The 22,480-nt window shown below is 40.2% G+C and overlaps 1 protein-coding gene across 1 annotated transcript in view; it reads right to left on the reverse strand.

The window, feature by feature from the left end:
* The window catches only part of dntt (deoxynucleotidyltransferase, terminal), an 81,121-nt gene that overhangs the window by 20,986 nt on the left and 37,655 nt on the right, over nucleotides 1-22,480 (reverse strand). Inside the window, exons 9-10 of the mRNA XM_086045154.1 lie at nucleotides 16,726-16,974; nucleotides 16,000-16,083 (exon numbers count right to left, since the gene is read on the reverse strand). Of these exons, the coding sequence (XP_085901280.1) occupies nucleotides 16,000-16,083; nucleotides 16,726-16,974 (333 nt within the window). The remainder of the gene's footprint in view (nucleotides 1-15,999; nucleotides 16,084-16,725; nucleotides 16,975-22,480) is intronic.

Below are 22,480 nucleotides of genomic sequence, written 5' to 3' on the forward strand. Positions count from 1 at the left end.
TGCCCAGCTCTGATAATACATTTGTTGTTTGTCGATGAATACATATGGCAAGTATGGGATGACAAAGCTCAGATCCATTGCTGTGCCTCACAGTTCAGAGGTCGTGGGTTCGATCCCGGCTCCGGCCACCCTGTGTGGAGTTTGCATGTTCTCCCCGTGCCCGCGTGGGTTTTCTCCGGGTACTCCGGTTTCCTCCCACATTCCAAAAACATGCATGGTAAGTTGATTGGACTCTCTAAATTGCCCTAGGTGTGATTGTGAGTGCAGATGTTTGTCTCTGTGTGCCCTGCTATTTGCTGGCAACCAATTCAGGGTGTCCCCCGCCTACCGCCCGAAGACAGCTGGGATAGGCTCCAGCATGCCCCGCGACCCTTGTGAGGATAAGCGGTGTCGATAATGGATGGATGGATGCTTCACACTCGACTGCGAACCGCTCCAGTGAGAGTTAGTTAATGAAGAAACTGTACCACATCATCCGACAAAGAACTGAGCTGCAATACTGAGGCCACCATACCCCTTCAACGCCTTGGCTGCACAAAGAAATTCTGTCCATAAAGGTTATGAACAGAATCGGTGACAAAGGGCAGTCCTGCTCTCACCAGAAACAAATCAATGTTGACCTCCGCCAGACCTTGAATACACATATTTAGCCCTTTTGAAGTGCCAGCACCCAGCCTTTGGAGCGACCTGCCGGAGCCAAGGGAAGACCGACGCATGGCTTTTCCAATTCAACCCAATTTTTGTTGGTCATCACGGCTCTAGCCCCACCACCTAGCCAGCACAGCGCGGCTGCATCCCCAAAACGTTGCACCCCTTCCCTCAAAACGGGAATCACAGTGTGCGTCCGGCAAAAAGCCGACGCGCCCGCACGCACGACCAGTGTCTGGGCGCCTGAAACGGGTAGCCCCACCTAGTCCAAACCACACCGCGTGCAGAGTCGCAGAACCCCGTGGTCGTTGCGATCGATTTTCCTTGGTTGAACTTTTTTTCCATTTTTGGAACTCGACTTTTCTTCTTCTGCTTGCTCCCCTGTGACGTCACTCTCCGCGGCAACGCTTCCTCCCCTTTCCCCGTTGAGCGACGACAACCAACACCTGTAAGTGCAGCTCGCAATCTCCTACGGGCCATACGATTGGTGCATAATTAACTTGGGAATCAAGTAGAGCTTGGTGTAAGTCAGCTGATTTTAGCCTGGTACGCTAGCTCACACTATTCATTACATGCCCGCACGCACGCACATTCACTTCGTCCGGTCCCAATGCCCCTTCCTCACAAACCTTTGATATTCGTTTTCTTCAATTATTTAGACTTGTCTTAACATAGGATTTATGTATTGTGTTTCTATTTCTGTTTCTGAATATTGTAGTGTGTTTCATTTGGATTTCAATAGCTGTAGAAAATAAATCATTGTCATATACAGAAATCTAGTGTGAATTGTGTGTGTTTGAGTCAAAGTTTCAATCACTAGTCTGGTAATTCGGATTTACAGATTTTTAATGTAGCACCTTCATATATTAAGACTGAATTACGAGGACTTTTTCGTCCGTTTTGTCCAAAGAATAAACCCAAAACGGGCGTGGTGGCCCCTAGCGGCGATCGAGAGTTAGTGCAGGCATCAACCCAATCGCCGCCCATGTATTGAATTAATATTTAATACTAAACAATCACTACAGCCGCTACCATAGCTTCATGGAAGGAATGCCAGACATCAGAGTCTCACTGGGTGCTGATTGGCAACATGGAGAGTGAGATTCGGCCATTCTTTCATTCATTCGTTGCATGGTGAAATTTATAAACTGTCCATCTCCTTAGAGCACCGACTCACTGGTAAACAGGTTCAAATAAAAAGCAGAGGCCAATCACTGAACATAACAGTCGTCTCACCACAGAGTTGGCTGGCTGGAAGGACTATCCCTCTGTCTTTAAAAAGTCACAACCTTTTATGACGCATTTGCAGTATACTGGTTATAGGATGACTAAACTCTCTATTTTTTTCCATTTGTTTTATTGGGAGGGGTGAGCATAGTAAAAACAAAACCGTAATTTTGAGTGTGAAAGTACACTACTTGCATATGCTAAGAAATGGTTACATTTACTAAAGGAAATATTTTTCTGTCATATTCATTCACAACATGACCTCTAAGGTCACAATATAAAGTCTGAGGTCACACCATGTGTGAGGTCAGCACTCCTCTTAGCAAGACATACTGTCTGCGCACTTTTCTGGTAATGTAGAGTCAAATCACACAAAGGCTGCACAGTGACCGCAAGATCAGCCTGAACCAGCCCAGTGATTGTTCATTTGAGTGTTCTTCTAAATAAATCATGCATGGGCCAAACTGAAACAGGAGCCCAGAGTGAGAGCGTGTCTGTGCCACCGCCAGCTCAGTGTCAATTAATGCTATATGACAAGGCAAGTGTGGTCCAGCATCAGACAGTCCTGAAACCTTTTGCCTTTCAGTTCATCAATAATGGATTGCATTTTGCCTCTATTATGAGGGATAAACTTAATTCAGACTCATCCTGCAACACCGCTTTACCTCCCTCATTATATTTATACCTTTCATTCCATCAAGTACTTTCAGACGAGAATGCAGCTTGCTGATATAACAGCCTTCCATTTAATTATATTTTTTTACTGCCTCAATAAAAAGTATAAAAATATAGATGATTTCTCCTGTTTGTGGGTGGATAAGAGTTTGCTCGAATGGAGGCAGTGGTTGGATGGGTAATGGCAAAGAAATGAAATAGATAATGGTCACATCTTGAAAGTGTTGTTTCCCTTCTTTCTCATTACATGACGTCACACAATTCCACACACAATTACGTATCTTAGGTCAACAACAGCTGTTAAAAACTAATATATTAAAAATATACAGTAGATAGAAATACAGTTGTATTTGTCCATCAGTGAGGGTGATCTTATGCCCCCAGATAGAAACTAGTGTGTATACAACTGTAGTCTGCAGGAAACCTTTTTAAGACTTAATTTCAAAGACATCAATGCCACTGAGATCAGATCCTAATGTCCTCAGCAATCATTTGTGTTTTATGACAACTAACCTACAATGTGCTGCCAGTCCGACAAGCAAATTGTAGATGATAAACACAGAGGGTGTCACAATTTAGGGACCTGTCATTCTATGCCTTTGCTCTATGAAGGTCAGGTATTACCTAATGCTAGAGTGCTAGTAAAATGACAGTCCAGCCAACCCTGAATCTTGTCACCTAGCAACAATCACAGCTTGACAATCAGGACAAAGCATGTAGAAATGGAGCAACATTAAGTATTTTTCCCAACTTTTTAAGAAACCCAATAGTCCTTCCAATTCAAATTCTGCATGTTCACATTGATCAAGAGATGTGTTAAATATCGTAACAGGTTTCTCAACATAGAACCAGGGGGGCATAGAACCAGTCTGTTGAAATCGGTAGTTCATTGCGACATGTCAGTAATATTTGACTAATTTCCACCAATGAGGTTTTGGTGGTTCTGTGTGTTTACACTTTACAATCCTCATGTCCCTCGAATGTGCGCATGGTGCAGAATATACTACATTTTCCCGAAGAGGTCTCTTTGACTAGCACTAGAGTAGCCCACAAAAGAAAGCTTGTCGATAGGAGAGAAGTTTTCACTTCTTTTTTTCTTGTACTGTAAAGGTCAAAGGCTTTTGAAATGTTTGGACATATGAATAAAGAATGTGTCATCAAACTGAGTGATGAATTAATAGACAATTGTTCTTGCAACTGTTACATGCAAGTGGTGTTTGATGTATTTTGGAACTAACATACTAGGACTGACTGTAGAAAGGCAATCTTCAAAAACACTGGTACACATTTACTGTACATGTCACAGCGAGGGAACCTTGAAATTGCACATTACTGCAGTAACCATCACAGCATACACACTGTCACTGCATAACCCATCAGACGGAGACAACAATTTACCCGGATACGTTTACATCCATTATTATGTTTATAAAATATAATCCACAAGTTCTATCATGAGCAACTATCGGACATAGCACACAAAGTGTCCAAATGCAAATACACTACAAAAATAAAATATTCTTAAAATCGGTAGGCATGCGCATCCATCTCCTACGTTTTCTAATTCTGGGTGACAGCTCCCTCACAAGAGAACAGTTGTTGCGTTTAATGAGAATAATATAAAAAATAAGACAAAGCCTCTTGCAAAGACATGTGACATCAACATGGACAACCAGTCAACTCACAATAGCAGCAAACAGATTAGACTACATAGGATGTAGTGATACTCTACATACTTCAGGTGTCAAAAATCAGGGTCAGGGGCCAGATCCTGCCTGCCACATCATTTTATATGGGCAGCGAAAGAAAATCTTTTGCACCAACTTCCATGATTCTCGCTTAAATCCACCATAATTTCAAATTGTCATACAGCATGTAATAAATACAAATGGTCAGATATTGCAGCATTTTTTTGTGATTAGCCCCCCCCCTTTTTTTTACAATAACTTCAACAAATATTATCGTTAACTTCTGATTTTAAAACAAGTTATCCATCAATTTGTTGCGTATATGTAATAATATGATGTTGTGATTGAACATTTATTGTATATGGTTTCATAGTTAGAACTTCCGTCTTTGGAAAGGCGGTGGTGACGTTTGTATCCATACCATTCTCATCAATAATAGCATAATTAAATACGTTTTTGTTGTGTGAATTAAATTAGCGATTGAACATAATTTGGGAGATTAGTTGTGTTGATGTATGCAAAGAGGTCCTGATTTGGTGAGATAAAAACGTGTGGGGAAGATTATGTTGTCGACGCTGACTGGCTGTCGCCGACGAGGGATGGACCGGGACCACGTGGTTGATTAAATATGCAGGACGGAACGCGGTGGCGGTTAGGCGATGCCGGCTCTGGTAGACTTCCTGATAGGTAGGTTACCTATAAAATAGTGTTTGGTTTTTTTGTCGCCTTGTTTTGTATTTTCTTTTAGGTAAATGGTGCTTAGTTAGAAACTGTGGTCAAAGGTCAAATTCAGTGGTATACAAAGATATGTATGCGGTTTGTCAGATGCCTAAAAATAGAAAAATAATCGTACACAGTAGCACTCCTGTCATCCACATGAGTTTCTCACTTCAGTATCCTGCCACCAATTATAACAGTAGCTACATTTGGCTGCTGGGTGTGCTCCATGCTTATTTTGAGTATGTCACCACACATTCCGAGGCTGAATGTTTGCAACATTTGAAATAGTCCAATTTCCATAATCCTATTTAGAAATCCAAATTAATGTTGTAATTTGTAATTTCCCATTCTTATCTTAAAGCCACAGGTGGAGGCTGGAATGTTTGAGATGAGAAATCGGGAGCAGGCATTCTGTAGTGCTGAGATATGCCAAGATTCTTTAAATCCGACAATTTATCTTCATCTAGCTCTGCTCCATGCAAGTCTTTTTTTTAAGCAATTTGCCTGACGGGGGTTCATGTTTTTATTACTGGATGTTTGGATGACAACTAATTTCAGACCTAATAAGAAGTCATTTTGCTATGATGACATTTTTAGGTGCAATGTTTGCTTTGTAACTAATTTTCACAAGCTGAATAAGGTGCATTCATTGCAATCCTTATTACACGAGGCCTATAAGTAAATCAAAATACCACACAGCTCAGGGAGTATCTAGAAATTGATAATCATTTGAGACTTTGACTCTGAGCTGCATCCTTAGTTCAATTTACGAACATAAATTACCCAGAAACGTGATACAAATATTGCATAATACAATAAACTAAGCAAAAATGTGGAGGTACACCACAATTATAACCATGCTTTTCTTTTCTGTGCTACTCCATTTCCACATGGATATTTTACCATGCAAAGAATAATGATGATGACTTTATGTACCTAATTAAATGCAAGATGTTGTTTGCACCCATGTGAGGCAAGGGAGAAATAAACTATCCCTCTAGCGCTTCACTATAATGAGGTCACGAAATAGAATTGGGTGCATGCCTTATTTTATTATTCTGTTTCCTGCAATTTTCATGATTGATAGCTTCGAAATTTGGGTAACAAACAGGACAATTTTAAGGTTTGTTATTGCATATGCAAATGAGAATTAAATTGGGATATTGGGATTCTCACCCAATGGCCTGCGATGGAACCTGTTGTGGTTACCAGAAAAAAACATTCATTTGTGCACACTTGTAATTGGTGTGGAGCTCCTGTAATTATAGGCAGTGCAGGTTCAAAAAAGAGATACATACGGCAATTTAAGTTTGTCCCTCTTATTTATTCATGGAAAATAGTGACTTGATTGCACTGCCCAAAAAAATTTAATCATGAAACTTACTTTGTGAGGATGCAGGTAACGTGTGTACGCTGTATCACTTTGTGAATGTCTTCTTTTTTTTTTTTTTTTTATCATTGGAACTTCTTCCCATGAATAGCAGAAAAAGATTCACAGAAGCGACGGTTGCAGACCAATTCATCAAGACTTCAAAGTCTGCACACAGTGAGGATTGAATAAACTACCGCATCTGACCTTGAAACAGTATATCACAACGTAACTCCAACTTACACCAGGTCCTTTCATCTGCCTGTTAATTAAATTGTAATTAAAATTCATAAGAACAGACGGGAGGAGAGGTTTGTCGTTGTGAATAGTAAATGTGCGAGGAACTACACCTTCATTTGTAAATGTGCAGCAGCTAATTTCCAAGCTCCCCCACGCACCCAACAGCCACCTGACTGTTTAGAGGACACCTTCCACAGTTCGCTTGTCTGTCACAATGGTCGCGCAGGTGTGTATTTCTCACAATATGTGAAAACCCTGAGGGTCCATGTGCCACCATCCGCTAAATTAAACCTCTCCTCCTCTTCCCCGGCACACTTAAGATCCTTCTCATGACCAGCTCCTATCCTCATACATCGCACCAGCTTGGAAACAGGGGGAGCTTCAGAACTCTTGCTCCCCAAAGCCCAGTGCAATTGCCCTGTTATTGTCCAGTCATCCACTGCTCACAGGGGGGTGGGTCGAAAGAGCTGTGAGCACTCTACACCCTAGATTTTCTAATTTGACAGTGAGCTTCATATTAATTTCTGCTTTCCGCCTGGGGGGCCGAGAACTTCTGCATGACAGGAACTATCTTTACGGGCTGATCACTTTTTAAATTAAACATTTTTATGCTTGTCAGGAAGAACGGAAAGAGTCGGTGCCATCTGCTGAATTTCTCATGTTTGAAAGGGTATTTTAAGGAATCTGTGGTATGAATGACTCAAGCAACATTTTTGATGGTCCTACACAGAAAGTGTGTGAAAGTGAATTTTTGTTGTAACATTTTATAATTACTTTTGCTTTGTTTTCACCAAAACTCATCCAACATTTCATAAAAAAATATTCACAGCATTGGAATAAAAATACATTGTCATTCTAAAGATTTCTACACATATTTTATTTGATTCTAACACTTCAATATAAATCAAATGATGATGAGCAAATAATGATAAACAAGACGATCTGTATCAATTAATCTATTTTACAATTTAATTCATCCTGTAGCAAGTCAACATTTAATATTGTATTCCAATTAAACACGCATTATCTCTTATGTGTATAATTATACCATCTTTGCTTCTTACTGTTAGGTTCCCTGATTCTGCTCCTTGAGCCCCGCCACTTCCTTTCCCTGTGTGTGTGTGTGTGTGTGGGGGGGGGGGTTGTCTTAGTGCAGGTTGGAGAGACAATTGGTGCTGGGACCAGGTGCAAGTAATCACCATCAGCAGCATACTGTACCTAAGCTGGTCCCAACCACCACCTCGTTGAAGATCGACACTTTCGATTCAGAGTTTGTGCATGAAGCTACTATCTTGAACTCCTGCAAGTACTTCCAGAAATTTGAACCTGTTTTTATATTACTTCTCAGGTTACCCTGCACTCAGCCTGCTAACCCTATGCCGCGAACTCCGTCTGTGACCAAGACTATTCCTGGACTGGCTCTCTGATCTACACCTTCATCCTCGATTCAATAAACACTTTGTTGTGTTTCTCATGTCGTCTCAGGTCTCTGCAATTGGGCCCTCCACACACCCAAAACTTTGACACTTACCATACCCAACTTTCTGCTCAGTGTCAGTCATAGCAGCTACATGGGCAAAATGGTTTCCTTGGTGAGTGTCAGGTAGAGAAAGTAGAAATACTCTTATCATACCAGTAACTATAACAGGACTTAGCCACAACATCTACACTTGCAGCCTTTACACCAGGACTTCATTCATCACACTCCTACACATGACAAAGAATAATTACCCTCTAGAGTGATACTGATACACACACACACACAGTTGTGGACATCTATAGAATGAGTTTCAACGATAGGTCATTCCTCATATGCTATAGTTAAGTATGTTTCGAGGTGTTGGACAGGTCATGGAGGGAATCAGTCCTTAATGTTATGATGAAATCCTCCACCTGTCCTCATTCATCAGCCCCACTACACATTAATTATCACAAACCTTCAGCATTACAGTAGAGGACATGTACATTCGCTCACACAGACCTATCTTCATTGACAAGCTACTGCAGCAGAAACTACTATCACAGAAGACCTGTTTCTGTAAAACCATCCAACCCTACTGATGCTGGTTCCAAATGCCTGGGGCACTACAAATGGTTGGCCTAGAGATGTCAGTCATTGCTTGCCTCAGTTACAGTCAGTCATCTAAACCTCACTGCACCGGTACAATGGAGCTGCTCTGAGTCAGATCACACTCTCTTTCAAGTTCCAAAACCAGTAAGGAGACCCAATATTGCATTTTTAGAAAGCATCAAAGGCAAGTTTCACTGTGAAGAGGCACAGATGGGATTTTGGAACATTCCATCACTTAGTTCCCATCAGTATTTCAGGCCGACCCACGTGGGCCCAGTCCATCCCTCGCGGGTGACAGACAGTCAACGTCGAATTTCCACGTCACAAGCAGGCGCCGCACAAGCAGACACACAGCCCCAAAAAATAAAAAAACAGACACACACCCTGTGGTGATCGGTGAAATAAAAACAATATGGGACACGTCATAGAGGTCTATGGCACTGAAAGGTATACAGCAACACTGTTTTATTTATTCATTTTATTTATTTGGCTATGTGTCAGGATTGTTGCACCTGCATGTGACGTGGTACCGGCCGTTCTCTACACCATTTGGCTGAGTCGGACCGACTGGGCGGGCCTGAAATACTGACAAGAACTCACAGATATGGACGGACGGACGGACGGACGGACGGACGGACGGACGGACAAATAGATAGATAGATAGATAGATAGATAGATAGATAGATAGATAGATAGATAGATAGATAGATAGATAGATAGATAGATAGATAGATAGATAGATAGATAGATAGATAGATAGATAGATAGATATCTTTAACATTGAGCTAAAAAACACCTCATGTTTTAAAGTGTGTTAAGTGAGCCTCGCGTGGACCGTGACAATATGTTCAATTACATAGTGAGGATGTATTTAGAGCTCAAAATAGCAAAACACCAGATTTGCGTGCTCCTTGTTTTCACAGCCTCACAAATGCAAGCCACAATAAAATATGCAACTATAGTGTTAACGTGAAAAGCATGCATTCTATATTGGGCTTGTAAGGTTTGTCTGCCTTTCTGAGTAGGTGATCCGACTTCAGGAAGAGGGGAGATTAAAATTCTGACTCGGAGGTACAAATTCCAACATACCTGTATGACTTTATGCTCAATGCTCACACATCTCACGAGTTCCTCCAACAGCAGCACATTTGTTTCTAATACAGCTTCTTCTTGAAGCCCTTATTTCCAGAGACAGCAGTAACATTTCTGGTAAACTGTCAACCTGCCAGATTATAGGATTTGACAGTGGGAGTATATCCAGAAAAACAAATTGTAAATGCAATACAAATTTAGCTCAGCTAAATGTGTCTGGCTGTTCATTCAAGGAAGGAAATGCTCCGCAGACCATATCCTTTGGCCATTGTAAGCTTATTTTGCTTTTCAAGGCTTTAGGGGAGTAAGGAATTCCTGCATATACTGATAGACAAAAAACAAAACATGTGCTGGGGTCATGTTTGGTAATTTGCGTGGTTTTTCACTGTTGTTTTCCCCTTCACACTTCAGCTAACTTTATTGTAACATACACAAACAAACAGCTTTAAAATTGGAGTCTTATTTACTGTGCATAAACCTCAAGTTGTTGTATCTCTCTATGCCAGTTGCAAGACTCCCCGAAAATTTCCCTGGAGCCTGCACTTAATTGGGAGATCATTAGATTGAGTCCAGCGCTGTTATTTCTTATCTTTTTGAAGCATTTTATGAGAAAGATACCAGCTTGTATCCACTTAATCTTTCTGAAACCCACAAGATTAGAGTCCGATAAACGACCATCTTTGGTCCTTAGTTGAGTCGTCTCCCCTCAAACATTTGTCCTCATGGCTCCTTTGTTTCTCTTGACACCAAACTGCATGTCAGTTAGAGTTGACAGGGGGAAACAATGCCATTATTCAACCCTGATCCTATTGATGATGGATACCAGAATAAAACAACAAAAAGTATACCCTCCTCCTCTTGTTTCGAAAGCAAAAAGACGGACGGGCCCGCAATACTGAATTACTGCAATGCACTTTAATTCGGAGTCAGCCAGTCCTCCCTCAAACGTCTCCAGTTGGTCCAAAATTCTGCTGCCCGCCTACTAACTGGAGCTCGAAGGATGGAGCACATAACACCAATTCTGGCCTCCCTTCACTGGCTCCCAGTGCATTTTAGGGTTCAATTTAAGATTCTCTTATTTGTCTATAAGTCATTAAATGGCCTGGCCCCGGCGTACCTCTCTGAGCTCCTCCACTCCTACGCACCTTCCCGCGGGTCTGCGGAGCAGGCGCTGCTTGAGGTGCCGAGGACCAAGAGGAGCCTCAGAGGGGATCGAGCCTTTTCGGCTGCTGCTCCTTCACTTTGGAATGACCTCACATTGGTCGTTACGCAAGCCCCCTCTCTGTCCATTTTTAAAACCCGGTTGAAGACACATTTCTTTTCTCTGGCTTTTGATCAGACCTGAAATTTTCAGCTCTTTCCCGGTGTCAATTGTACATAGTGTTTTATATCAATTTATTGGCTTCATTATTTATATTTTATTTATGTTTACATACTATTTTTGTCTATATTTATTAATACATGTATCACAGCCTTTTACTGTTTTTGTTCTATTCATTGTATTGTTTGTAAAGTGCTTTGTTACAGCTCTAGCTGTTATGAAATGCGCTATATAAATTGTATTGTATTGTATTGTATTGTATTTCAAAGACAAACATCAAGCATTGATCTTCATTGTGGTGTGTGTCTGTGATAGGGAGCAAGGAATACTGGAGATCTCGAGTATGGAATTCTGCCTGAAGGTGACATTTGAAGCTTTCTGATGACTGGAAAACAGTACTGCAATTTTCTGTTGTTCTGAGTGCTAAACTTGAAAGACAAAATGCTCAAAAAAACAATATACAAATAATCGTCATGTGAGCATCTTTCAATTGCACTTTTAGACCTTTTCATTAATTCAGACAATAACATTTCCCCTACAACTATTTTAGAGTCACATCTTAAATTACTGGTAGTAATTTTTGGCATAATAATGACAGTCCTTTTTATTCAACATTTAACCTTAAAAACAGCTAGCTATATATCAATCCAGGAGATATTTAAATGTACACATTAACATAATACAGTAGGCTACCTTTCTTTGAACAGTTAAGGAGGTTGAATGCTCTTTTTGACTTGCAATTTGGAAATCCACTTTCAAAGATGTATTTCCAAAACATATATAATATGATAACTTTTTCATGTAGATCCACATCTTCAGTGACAATGTTGATGGGATTGAGCTGAGATCCAGTTCAGGTTTTGTAATGAGTGAGCGATTATTTGCAACCAATCAGTAGCACTACTATTTAAATAATGCTGCTATGACTGTCATCAGAGCCTGTTCAATGATTGAAAGGGTGACTGAAATGCTGATCTGTCATGGGTCAGTTACACCATGCAGGAAGGGAGGATTTAGATAGCAGACAGACAGGCAGCTGGGCTAGACCTTTTGCAGATGCAGTATGTTGTTCATCGTTCACAGGAGCTCCTCGCTTTAATTCGAGTCGTGACATAAGAATCACGTGGCACAAGATGTAAGTGCGTGGAAGACATCTAGGTAAAAATCTGTGAGTTGTTGTTTTTCCATTCATTCATTCTGTATAAGCATATGTGTTTTTCATAGAAATATTTCACTGTTATTCATGTAATTATGAGTGATGTTTACTGACGGAATGTAAAGGCCTCGATAGACCAAAAAGACGCTGGCCAACAGTGACAGACGCTTACCCCCTGTGGCGTGCGGCCGGCTGTGGGTACGTCATGCTGGAGGAATACACCGCAACGACAGACAGCGACGCTGACCATTAAAGTACCTTCTCCGCATGTGTGAAATGTAATACCCTTCCATACCATCGGTGGCGGTAGTCACCATTTCTCATGGTTAGGAAACTCCAACCGGAAAGATGCTGGCTGGGATTATAATAATGTAAACAATGCATTCAGCTATATTCTTCACTCACGATGAACTCCCACGCGAAGTAAAGCATCACGTTCTTGACACGGTATTGTGAAATACTTACATTGTCAACCCTCGCTCTTGTACTTGTAAGAAGATTAAGGCAGCGGAGGCGTGCTCACTGTTTTTCCGCATTTGTCACTTCCCGTTGGTGCTCCGAGCGCTGATTTGCTAGCTAACAGCCAATCAGAGTGACCAAATGTCACGACTGCCGACGCCGATTCAACATACGTAAACGCCCCCAAGACGTTTACAGATGGGTTACGACACTACGACGGTGGCCAATACACCACACAGACAGGGCATTCAGACGCCACAACGCTTCACGACCTCCGACGTCAATTTGGTCTTTCAGGGCCTTAAGGAAAGAAGCGCATTAAAAGGACGAGTATGGGCAGGGTCGGAGGACAATTATTTTTAGGACTAATGACGGAGGGACAAGGACGGAAGGGCACCCAGGTCGCTGACAGAGGACGGACCGGCAAAAAAGGATCAAGTGCCCAGCTCTGCTGATCTCTTTGTCAATGTTGAAATCTCATTTAGGGTTGGGGGCAGGGGGCCTATGTTTGATGGTTAGCCCTGGGCCTATGAGTAGGTAAAGGTGGCCCTGCCTATAAGGGCAATGCATCCTAATACATTTTGTCCATTTTGTCCGATCTGAAACAGCCAGATTGTACAATATTTAACTATAAGCATATGTTTTTGAGTGACTTCTCCTGTCCATTTCAGTGCACGGATGGCTGCACAGTCAGCGGGCCTGACTTTGCCCTTGCATTTTAATAAACACCATCTGAGTTGGCTGTTTGCGCATAAAACTGTCATGAAACTGCCACCCAGTGATCCCGAGACCGTGACCTCTGTCCTCAGGGCAGCCGCTGATGAGACATTGCAGTGACAGGGTGGCTCCCATGTCAATCTACACCCCGATACGCTTCATCCATTGTCTCTTTACGCTTGAAAACAGCTACTCTTTTGCATGCATCATAAATGGGATGCAAAGAAGGTTTTCAATGATAGGATCAACACAAGCTTCAGAGATGACTGCCTCAAAGATTGATGGGCGGCCAGAATTTTTGTTTTCTTGTCAGTTGTATAAGCGTGTCCATATCTTAACAATTGAGTTATCCTGCTGTGCAGTTGAAGAATCTTTTTCTTCTTCTACTGAAACAATCTATGTGGTGTTTCTTTTGTTGTTGTTGTTTTTTTTTCCAAATCGAAAATGATCATTGTTTAACTTTGTTGTTGAAGGATCTGAATCTATATGAATGACTTCATATTAACCAACAGGTTAACCAAAAAACAAATTGGGAATTACACATCGCATAATCAGGTAAAAGTCTCAGAGTCAGCGTGCCCTGATCTGAGCACAGGACCAGCTGGTGAAGATCAGCCCCATAGGCAGGGCCAGCCAGGGAGGAGACCAACCCAAATTATGTTTAGATTTTGAAGACGGTATAAATGTGAGGGCTGCAGGTTAGACCGCGCCCTTTTCTGCCCTCGCCCGTCTTGGGTGAGAGCATTCGCGAGGATGGAAAAGCTGCCTAGATCTGATCATTGTATGATTCCTGAACTTCAGAGATGGTAAAGAAAACTGACGAGAAAATTCAATCGATTTGTGTGAGTCTTTATTTATATTGGATACCGTCTTGAAAGATAAAACGAACACGCATTGAGTAAGTAGTTGTTTTGTAAATTGCTAATTGGGCTTATGGACTCCAGACCTACAAAACATTCCAACATTGTCTATGTTTGTTGCTCACATTATTTTTTTCCCAAGTAGCCTATATGACATGATGAGTGGAAGGTTAGCCTTGCTTTAATTCTGTGTCAGTGCATACATGGGTTTATGTTCGTGTGCACATCAGGCCACTCGATGCTCCCGACCATTTGTACTGTAATGATGCTGAATTATTTTGATATCCGTATCATTGGTAAAACAAACAAGTGATATGTAGGTTCTACACATTTTGATCATGTGCAACTGATGTATGTTCGAATTAGGTAAATCCATAGGATTTTTTTTTCCTTCAGTGTACTATGATATGGGTTTCACATAACTCTCCATCCTGGAGTATATACTATGTGGTTAACATATGAAACAAGTGAAAGACATCCTACCACCTTTTTCCAAATATGACTGCAAGGTTGCAAATGTATAAAACAATAAAACAATCTAGCACAAAAACATTTCAGAAACAAAAATTGGATTTTTAAAGATTGTGAGCTATTTTGCTACTCTTGACCCTGACACATTGTGGGCTGACGATGTTGCTTTGCTTATGGAAAACATTCAAACAAGAGAGTAAAAATCACACATTAAATGAAATAAGACTACAGTACTCCTAAGATAAGAATAAATGAAAGCAAACCAGGATGGTTATTTGCATTCAAATGCTGTGCCTTTGCCAGAAATCAACTATTATGCAGACTGTTATAAACAAACCCACATAATAGCACAGGCTTTTAGTATTAAACTCCCCCATAACCTCGGATGCCAGTGAATGCTTAAAAAGGAAAATCACCTACATCATCTTGTGCTTCATCTTGTTTACATGTTTGACTTTCCACGATGTACGTGCGACTGTGAGACACATTTTCCAAAATATGAATAAACCACAAGTGACAAACTCTGGTCCTCCTGCATGTTTTAGATGTTTCCCTCCTCTGACACACCTGACTCAAATGATCAGGATCGTTATCAGGCTCCTGAAGAGCCTGCTCTTGAGCTGATCATTTGAATCAGGTGTGTTGGAAGTGGGAACTTTGTGTGTCTTTGTTGGGAATGTTGCGCGGGATCTCTGAAAATTCTTATCTTTTACAGATTTCCCAGGTGCAAAATTTTCAAGAGATTTCAAGACTACCTTAAACAAAAGAGGATTTTGCACATCAATTACTGCATAACATTGTTTTAAAAAAAAACCTGCTCTTGGAGAGGTCAGCACTAATTGTCACAGTACACTAAAATTAAGAGTCTATGAAAATACCGAAAGAAAGAAAACGCCACCCATGCGCATAGTTAGACTGCACTTTGCACTAGGGCCCAGAGTCTCACTTGGTCACATAAGTCACAAAAGTTCAAACTGGTTTATGTCCAGCAAGTCTGTTCAACCTTAATCATGTTTTTGGCAACTGATTTTGTAATTTTCATTCCAGTTCTTTTTTAGAGTGTAGGTTTTATAAAAATGAACACATTAGACCTTAATTCTGAAGTTGCTGCATAACATAACATGTACTATCTATTCTGTGAAATACTGAATATATAGTAATTGCTATATTTCACAGCAGTACTTCAGTAGGTTATTTCATCTCTAAATTCACAAAGAACACCCCAAGATTCCTTTTTGGCGGTGTATTGCTAGTATCACTTAAGAATATGTGATATTTACTGCACCTTGGTTTTGTCGTAAAGAGTATGATTGTCCAAAATCATCCTTCTCTCTAACCGAGCAAACCTCCTGAGGTCTCTGTCAAACTGCTGTGGGGAAAGAAAACACATTGTTTAAAAAAAATGTATATCATTGCATGAAATCAACCCAAACATATTTTTTTCAGGAATATGTTCCCAGTAGCCCCACTAGTTGGAACAGGGCATTCTGATTAATATTACGTTCATGGAATATAGGAAAATCCACCCGTTCTTAGCCATCTCAGGGGGCGCCATTTTGTCACTTCTATCGACTGAAAACCAATCACGGCATACCTGTTTTCTGAATCTGAGCCATGATTGTTCGTTACCTGCGCCCTGAGAAGTTGTGATGTCATTTTCAGGCGACAGAAGTGACAAAATGGCCGCCCCCTGAGATGGCTAAAATCGAGTGGATTAAGTCTTATTCCACAAACGCAATATTTATCAGAATGCCTTGTTTCAACCAGTGGGCTTACATCGAACATATTCTTGAAAAAAATATGTTTGGGTTGACAATATGCAGGTACACATGCTTATTGTCATGCCAGCAAAGTATCGTCACAAAGAAAAGGCGCAGTTGCTTTTTAAAATATAGGCCCAAACATTTTTCAAAAAAGTGCTTATTGCTCTGGATTTTGTGTCATTCAGTTTTTGTTAGTTTAACTCCTGTTTCTTTTTCCTGTTAGTTTTCTTTTTTTGTTTGTAACCTACCGTGGAGCCGGTCCATCCTAGGAGAGCAAAGGCGTAACGATCCATCGGTGGCGATACCAAGTCCACACGCACTGCCCTCCATCCCCTGTTGTCCCCCTCAGCACAGCTGAGACCTCCGTCCACCTGGCTGGCCTCCAATCGCAAGATCAGGAAACATTTTGCATAATAGTCCATTGCCTCAAACCTCTGGCAAGGCAGCTTTGACATGTGAAAAGTAGAGGCCTGGTAATCAGAGTAAAGAAGAATGCCCTAAAGGAAAAAGGGAGAGCAGATTCGGTCAGAAAGTAAATCACAAAATCTAGGTATTACTTAAGGTATAAATGTTATAGGGACAAGATGATCCTTAACATCAGTCACCAACTGTTTGCTATGTTATTCATTTAAAATACTTTCTGTTTCTGGGGGCTGTAAATAATATTCTGGACATAATACCAACATACTGTATGTGTTCTTGTTGTTTTGTTTTTTAGGTTATGTTTGCAGTCTACTTTGACAGGAAAAGTGGGGGAGAAAATCACATTTTATCTAAAACAAATTAATTCATGACTGCCTAAATTAACATTATATGAGGATCAGAATATGCAGACTTAAAGTTTCCCCATTTGTAGAATGCAGCATCAAACCCTTCCAATCCATGTTAATATCTGATCTGTTTGTAATCATTTTGTTCTCTAATATAAATCTTTCAAAAGGTCAACCAGTTACCTTTGTGAAACATTTATTAATAGTATAAACAATGTTATTACTGTCATTCAAGTGCACACTACAGTGTGTCTTTTGCTGGAAATCAGATCGATCGGCTCCAGTTACTTGCAACTCTGAACAGGATAAATGGTATAGGAAATGGACGGATGTATAACTTGTATGATACAGTTATTCACTCTCAATTAACTTTGATGTGTAGCAGATGCATGGTGTGGTACATGCAGAGGGAGATTACTGTGCGTGTCACTGATGTCTCTAAATTTATCTACCGATCCCTTTCATTTTGCAATGGTGTTGAGTTACTTTCATTCTAGCCATACAACAATTTATTATACAGAGAAGTCAGGTCAGAAATGTTTTTTCCTCTTACCAACGATGCTTGATCTAATAATAACACCTTTCTCCTTGTGGTGATGGACAAAAAAGTCCATCTTTTATAAATTTCATTTGTAAAAGCCTTTTATATCAAATAATTTATCTTAAGATACTGTATGATGCCAACCATCATTGACACATTAGATTTAGATGACAGGATATTTAGGCATTATAGTTTGTTCAATTACACTGATGAGATTAGTTGTTGGTAACACATGAGAAGCCTTAACAATGTTATACCTTGAAGTTGTTCAGCTTGGCAGACCTTGGCAAAGCACAACAAACGGGATGCTCAGTAGACAGTTTGCATTTTCGTCAAATTCCAAAGAAGAGTAAAAAAGTACTTTGATAGTAAAGGTCAACAACTTCAAGTAGAAATGTGTACATTTTGGCTGCTGTTTTAGAAAACGATGTGGTCAGCCGGGAAATAAATCTTTGATCTTGCGTGACTTTGTGGCAGTTGTATTTGTGCTAATCTTTTTATAAAGTTCAAGCATGTCTTGGTTTACACTTTTTGAGGTGTCTAATTCAGAAGTGTATGCACACTCATCCAAAATCTAATTTGTATTCAACCTATGGTATTTAAAAGGGGCAGCGTGCTGGAGATTTAGTTGCGTGTGTTTTCTTCAGGAATGTCAACTTCCTCCCATATTTCAAAAACATGAATGTTGAATTGAAACGGACAAAAGAGGTGTGTGTATGCAAGTGTATATGGTTGTTTGTTTGCATGTTCCTTGTAATCTCGCTTGAAGTCAGATGGGATTAATCCTAAATAGGACAGTTGGTATAGAAAATTGATAGATAAATAGAAGTAAATGACAGTGTAGTGGTTCAGGTGGTGTGAATGTGAGCATGAACGAATTGTCTGTTTCAATATGGGCTCTGTCATTTACAGAATATCATTCCAGGGTGAAGTCAAACAACTACCCTTATTGACATTGTTAGGCTGACTGGCCGGTTACCAATTGGAAGGCAATGACTCTTTATTTCTTAATTGATGTTTAAAATGTGAGTGGCGCCACACATTAAATCAGTCATTGTTCTTGTAGTGTTTAGGTGAACACTTAAAGAAGAAGTCAACCCAAGCATTTTTTTTTTCAAGAATATGTTCTATGCGGTCTCACTAATTGAAACACGGCATTCTGATGAATATTGCTTTTGTGCAATATGAGTTAAGCGGCAAAATCCACCTCAGGGCCGGCCATTTTGTCACTACTGTAGACTGAAAATGACATCACAGATGCTCAGGGTACAGATAATGACCAATCATGACTCAGCTTCAGAAAACAGGTTAGCTGTATTTGGTCGTTATCTGTGCCCTGAGCATCTGTGATGTCATTTGATGCCAGAGATGACTAAAAACTGGTGGATTAACTCTTATTCAACAAATGCAATATCTATCAGAATGCCTTGTTTCAACTAGTGGGCCTGCAGAGAACATATTCTTGAGAGACATGTGTTTTGGTTGATTGCCTTTTTAAGGATCTTTCCACTGCCAAGAGTCTTGTTCCTCAAACCAAAAGTCTGGCTTTTTACCCGTACTGACATAAGTATCCACATGGTGCCACGGGGCAACCAAATTGCCGGAAAATACAAACAGGGAAGAAGAAGGAGTAGAAAAAGAAGAATTATATGCTAGGCTAGCTGGTATCTGCTGACTACATTGTGGTGAGTGATTTGGAGGGCACATTATATAAACACAAAGCCTAACTGAAGTTCAGCAACAGTATGAGAGTCTGTTTGCTACCCTTGGCTACCCTTGTGTGCCACAGCAAAATCATGGAGTCAGGCTTGTAATAGTTTTGGATTTTTCATTATAGTTCGTTTTTATTTTGTTTTGACTTTTTTTTTATATTCAGTTAGTTTAATTAGTTTTTAGAGCAGGTTTTTTGGTTTTTATTTCATTTTTTTGGAGGGGGGGGTGCTTGGTTTTTGTTTCATTTTGTTAGTTTTAGTAGTAGTTTTAGTTTTTTTTTAAATATAATAAGTATTTTTTGAGGCGGCACGGTGGTCGACTGGTTAGCACATCCGCCTCACAGTTCAGAGGTCGTGGGTTCGATCCCGGCTCCGGCCTCCCTGTGTGGAGTTTGCATGTTCTCCCCGTGCCTGCGTGGGTTTTCTGCGGGCACTCCGGTTTCCTCCCACATTCCAAAAACATGCATGGTAAGTTAATTGGATACTCTAAATTGCCCCTAGGTGTGATTGTGAGTGCGGATGTTTGTCTCTGTGTGCCCTGCGATTGGCTGGCAACCAGTTCAGGGTGTCCCCCGCCTACTGCCCAAAGACAGCTGGGTTAGGCTCCAGCACGCCCCGCGACCCTTGTGAGGAGAAGCGGTACAGAAAATGGATGGATGGAAGTATTTTTTGAGGGAAATATAAAAATATATATAGTTCCCTAAGTATTTCATAATAAAGTAAAGTACAATTCCCGAATGACTTTCGACCTTCCTTCTTCTGTACAGAGGAGCGGTAATACCAAAATAACATTTATTATAAACCTCAAAAGCTCATGTATTATATTAATTGACAAAAACAAAAATGAAAAACATTTACATAAATCCTCGATGTTGACTACCCACATAAGGATTTGAGTGCCACTCAGTGAGGTACCAGCTTTAAGAATAAATGCTCCAACAGCATGGGCTATTTTCTTGTGTTTATCTTAAGTGGCAAGGTAAGTGTAAAATGGTCTGAGCTGTTGATTCATTTGACCCTATACCCATTTTTGGTCGAAACTGCAAGACTACACAATCATTAACATTTTACTAACATTTATAAACAAAGCAAATTTAATTCTAACAAAATTACAGCTACTACTGCTGTAGTTGTTGTTAATAAGCGCAACATTCTCTTGCTTTTTTTCCCCACTGTAATGTGTGTTACAAGAAAGACACGACATTACTATTTTAGGAACATAATATTGGTTTTGTGGCTGTGGGTGTGCTGAAAGAAACTGGATGGACTTTATAAGCACTGAGACACCCAAAAAAGTATGCAGCAATATTCATGCACCTAATGAAAGCATCTGGCTTTGTGGATCATTCCCTCTTAATATGAATTGTAGATTCTATTGGGGTCATCCGTTGGCTTGTTTATCTAACAGCCTCTCTAATAGAGTTCAGGATGTTAATTTAGACTTTCACCCTTCATACATTCCCGAAGGTTCAATGCATGCTCCCACTTTCTTCTCCACTTTCATTCCCTCTGTTGTTAATAATTCCTAAATTCCTCTCTATGCCGATAAAATAAGCTTCTTTGCTTCTCGTCTGGTTCACAGGCAGTGATTGCATTTAAATTACTTCAGGGCATTTTTTTCTTTAATTACAGCATGCTGATGATGACCTTAGTTTTATCATTAAATGCTGCAAAGATTGCAGTTGGCGTTGAAAGGAAGCGTGACCCTTTCATGTTGACTATGCCCAGCATAGATGCAATCATAAAGGAGACTACGTTTATAAATTTGGGAAGATAGTTTAATTCCACTGTTACTCTCTGGTGCCAAAGGTGCCACTAATTAAATGACCCAAGTCTACACCAAGTATACAGTATAATAAAAGTATGGTAGATTGTTGCACTGCTTTGGGTTATTTCATTTTAACCTTCCTCTATTTCTTATTGACATTATTTAAGGACATTGCATGATCCTCAGTCGTAATTGTAATTACTATAGCAGCCACAATTGTCTATTTATTTTCAATGTGACCTGATACAAAATGATTTCCTAACTCTATGTTGTGTGTTATTATTATGTTTGTTTTTATTACCACGATCATAGGCTTTGTTGGTGATTGGATTTTTAGGCATTCTTATGAAGACTCTGCATGCAAACTAATCTTTCATGACTAACACAAGAGAGAGGGGGGGGGGGAGACCGAGTGAGAGAGAGAAAGAGAGAGAGAGATGTTAAATGTTAAGTGTAAGGTTATAAGATTGACAATGAGGAAAAATTGAGGAAGATAAAAGTACTCTAAAAAAAGAAATGTCAATTATGGTCATACCTCAGGAGTTAGCTTTGATTTATTTTACATTGCAAATTGTATCACATATTCATAATCTCAATCATGACCTTGAAAGTTGATTAGTTCCTCTTTCTTTCATTCCTTCCTATTTGACAATGGATCGGTTAAATTAAGTTTAAAAAACCTAACGAATTGCAACTATTGCAATAATTGAGAATAGGGGGCAGAGCCAAGTTAAAACTAAGTAAGAACACTTTGAACATTATTAGCTTAAAGAAGCACTGGGCAAGAATTTGACCTTAATAAAAAAAATTCACAACTCTTTTGATGAAACATTGACTTACTTACAAGTAGTATGAATGGGACTTTTGTCATGCCCTGGGGGGGTATGTATCATTTTTACTGGCACCAAGCAACTTTGAGGAGGATGGGAGCAACCCTGGCACACAATAAATACGAATGTCCTGAATTGCTTTACGGCATACTCACTTCCTCCTTTCGCTATAAGGACGGAAGTCGATTCGAACGTCTACGTGCTATTACTGGTGTCAAGGCAGAAGCCCCAAAGCAAACAAAAAAACAAAAGTATTGTTTAAACAAAATTAGATTCATTACCTCATCGCTATTCATCTTTCACACAGCCACTGGAAATAGAAATGTAATTCAGTCCAACTTGCAGGCCGGCGGGAGCTGAGATTTTCGCGACACTACGCGCT

The sequence above is a fragment of the Filicampus tigris genome, chromosome 11, assembly GCF_054856515.1.
Source record: "Filicampus tigris isolate MCC_2025a chromosome 11, RoL_Ftig_1.0, whole genome shotgun sequence".
NCBI classification, from domain to species: Eukaryota; Metazoa; Chordata; class Actinopteri; order Syngnathiformes; family Syngnathidae; genus Filicampus; species Filicampus tigris.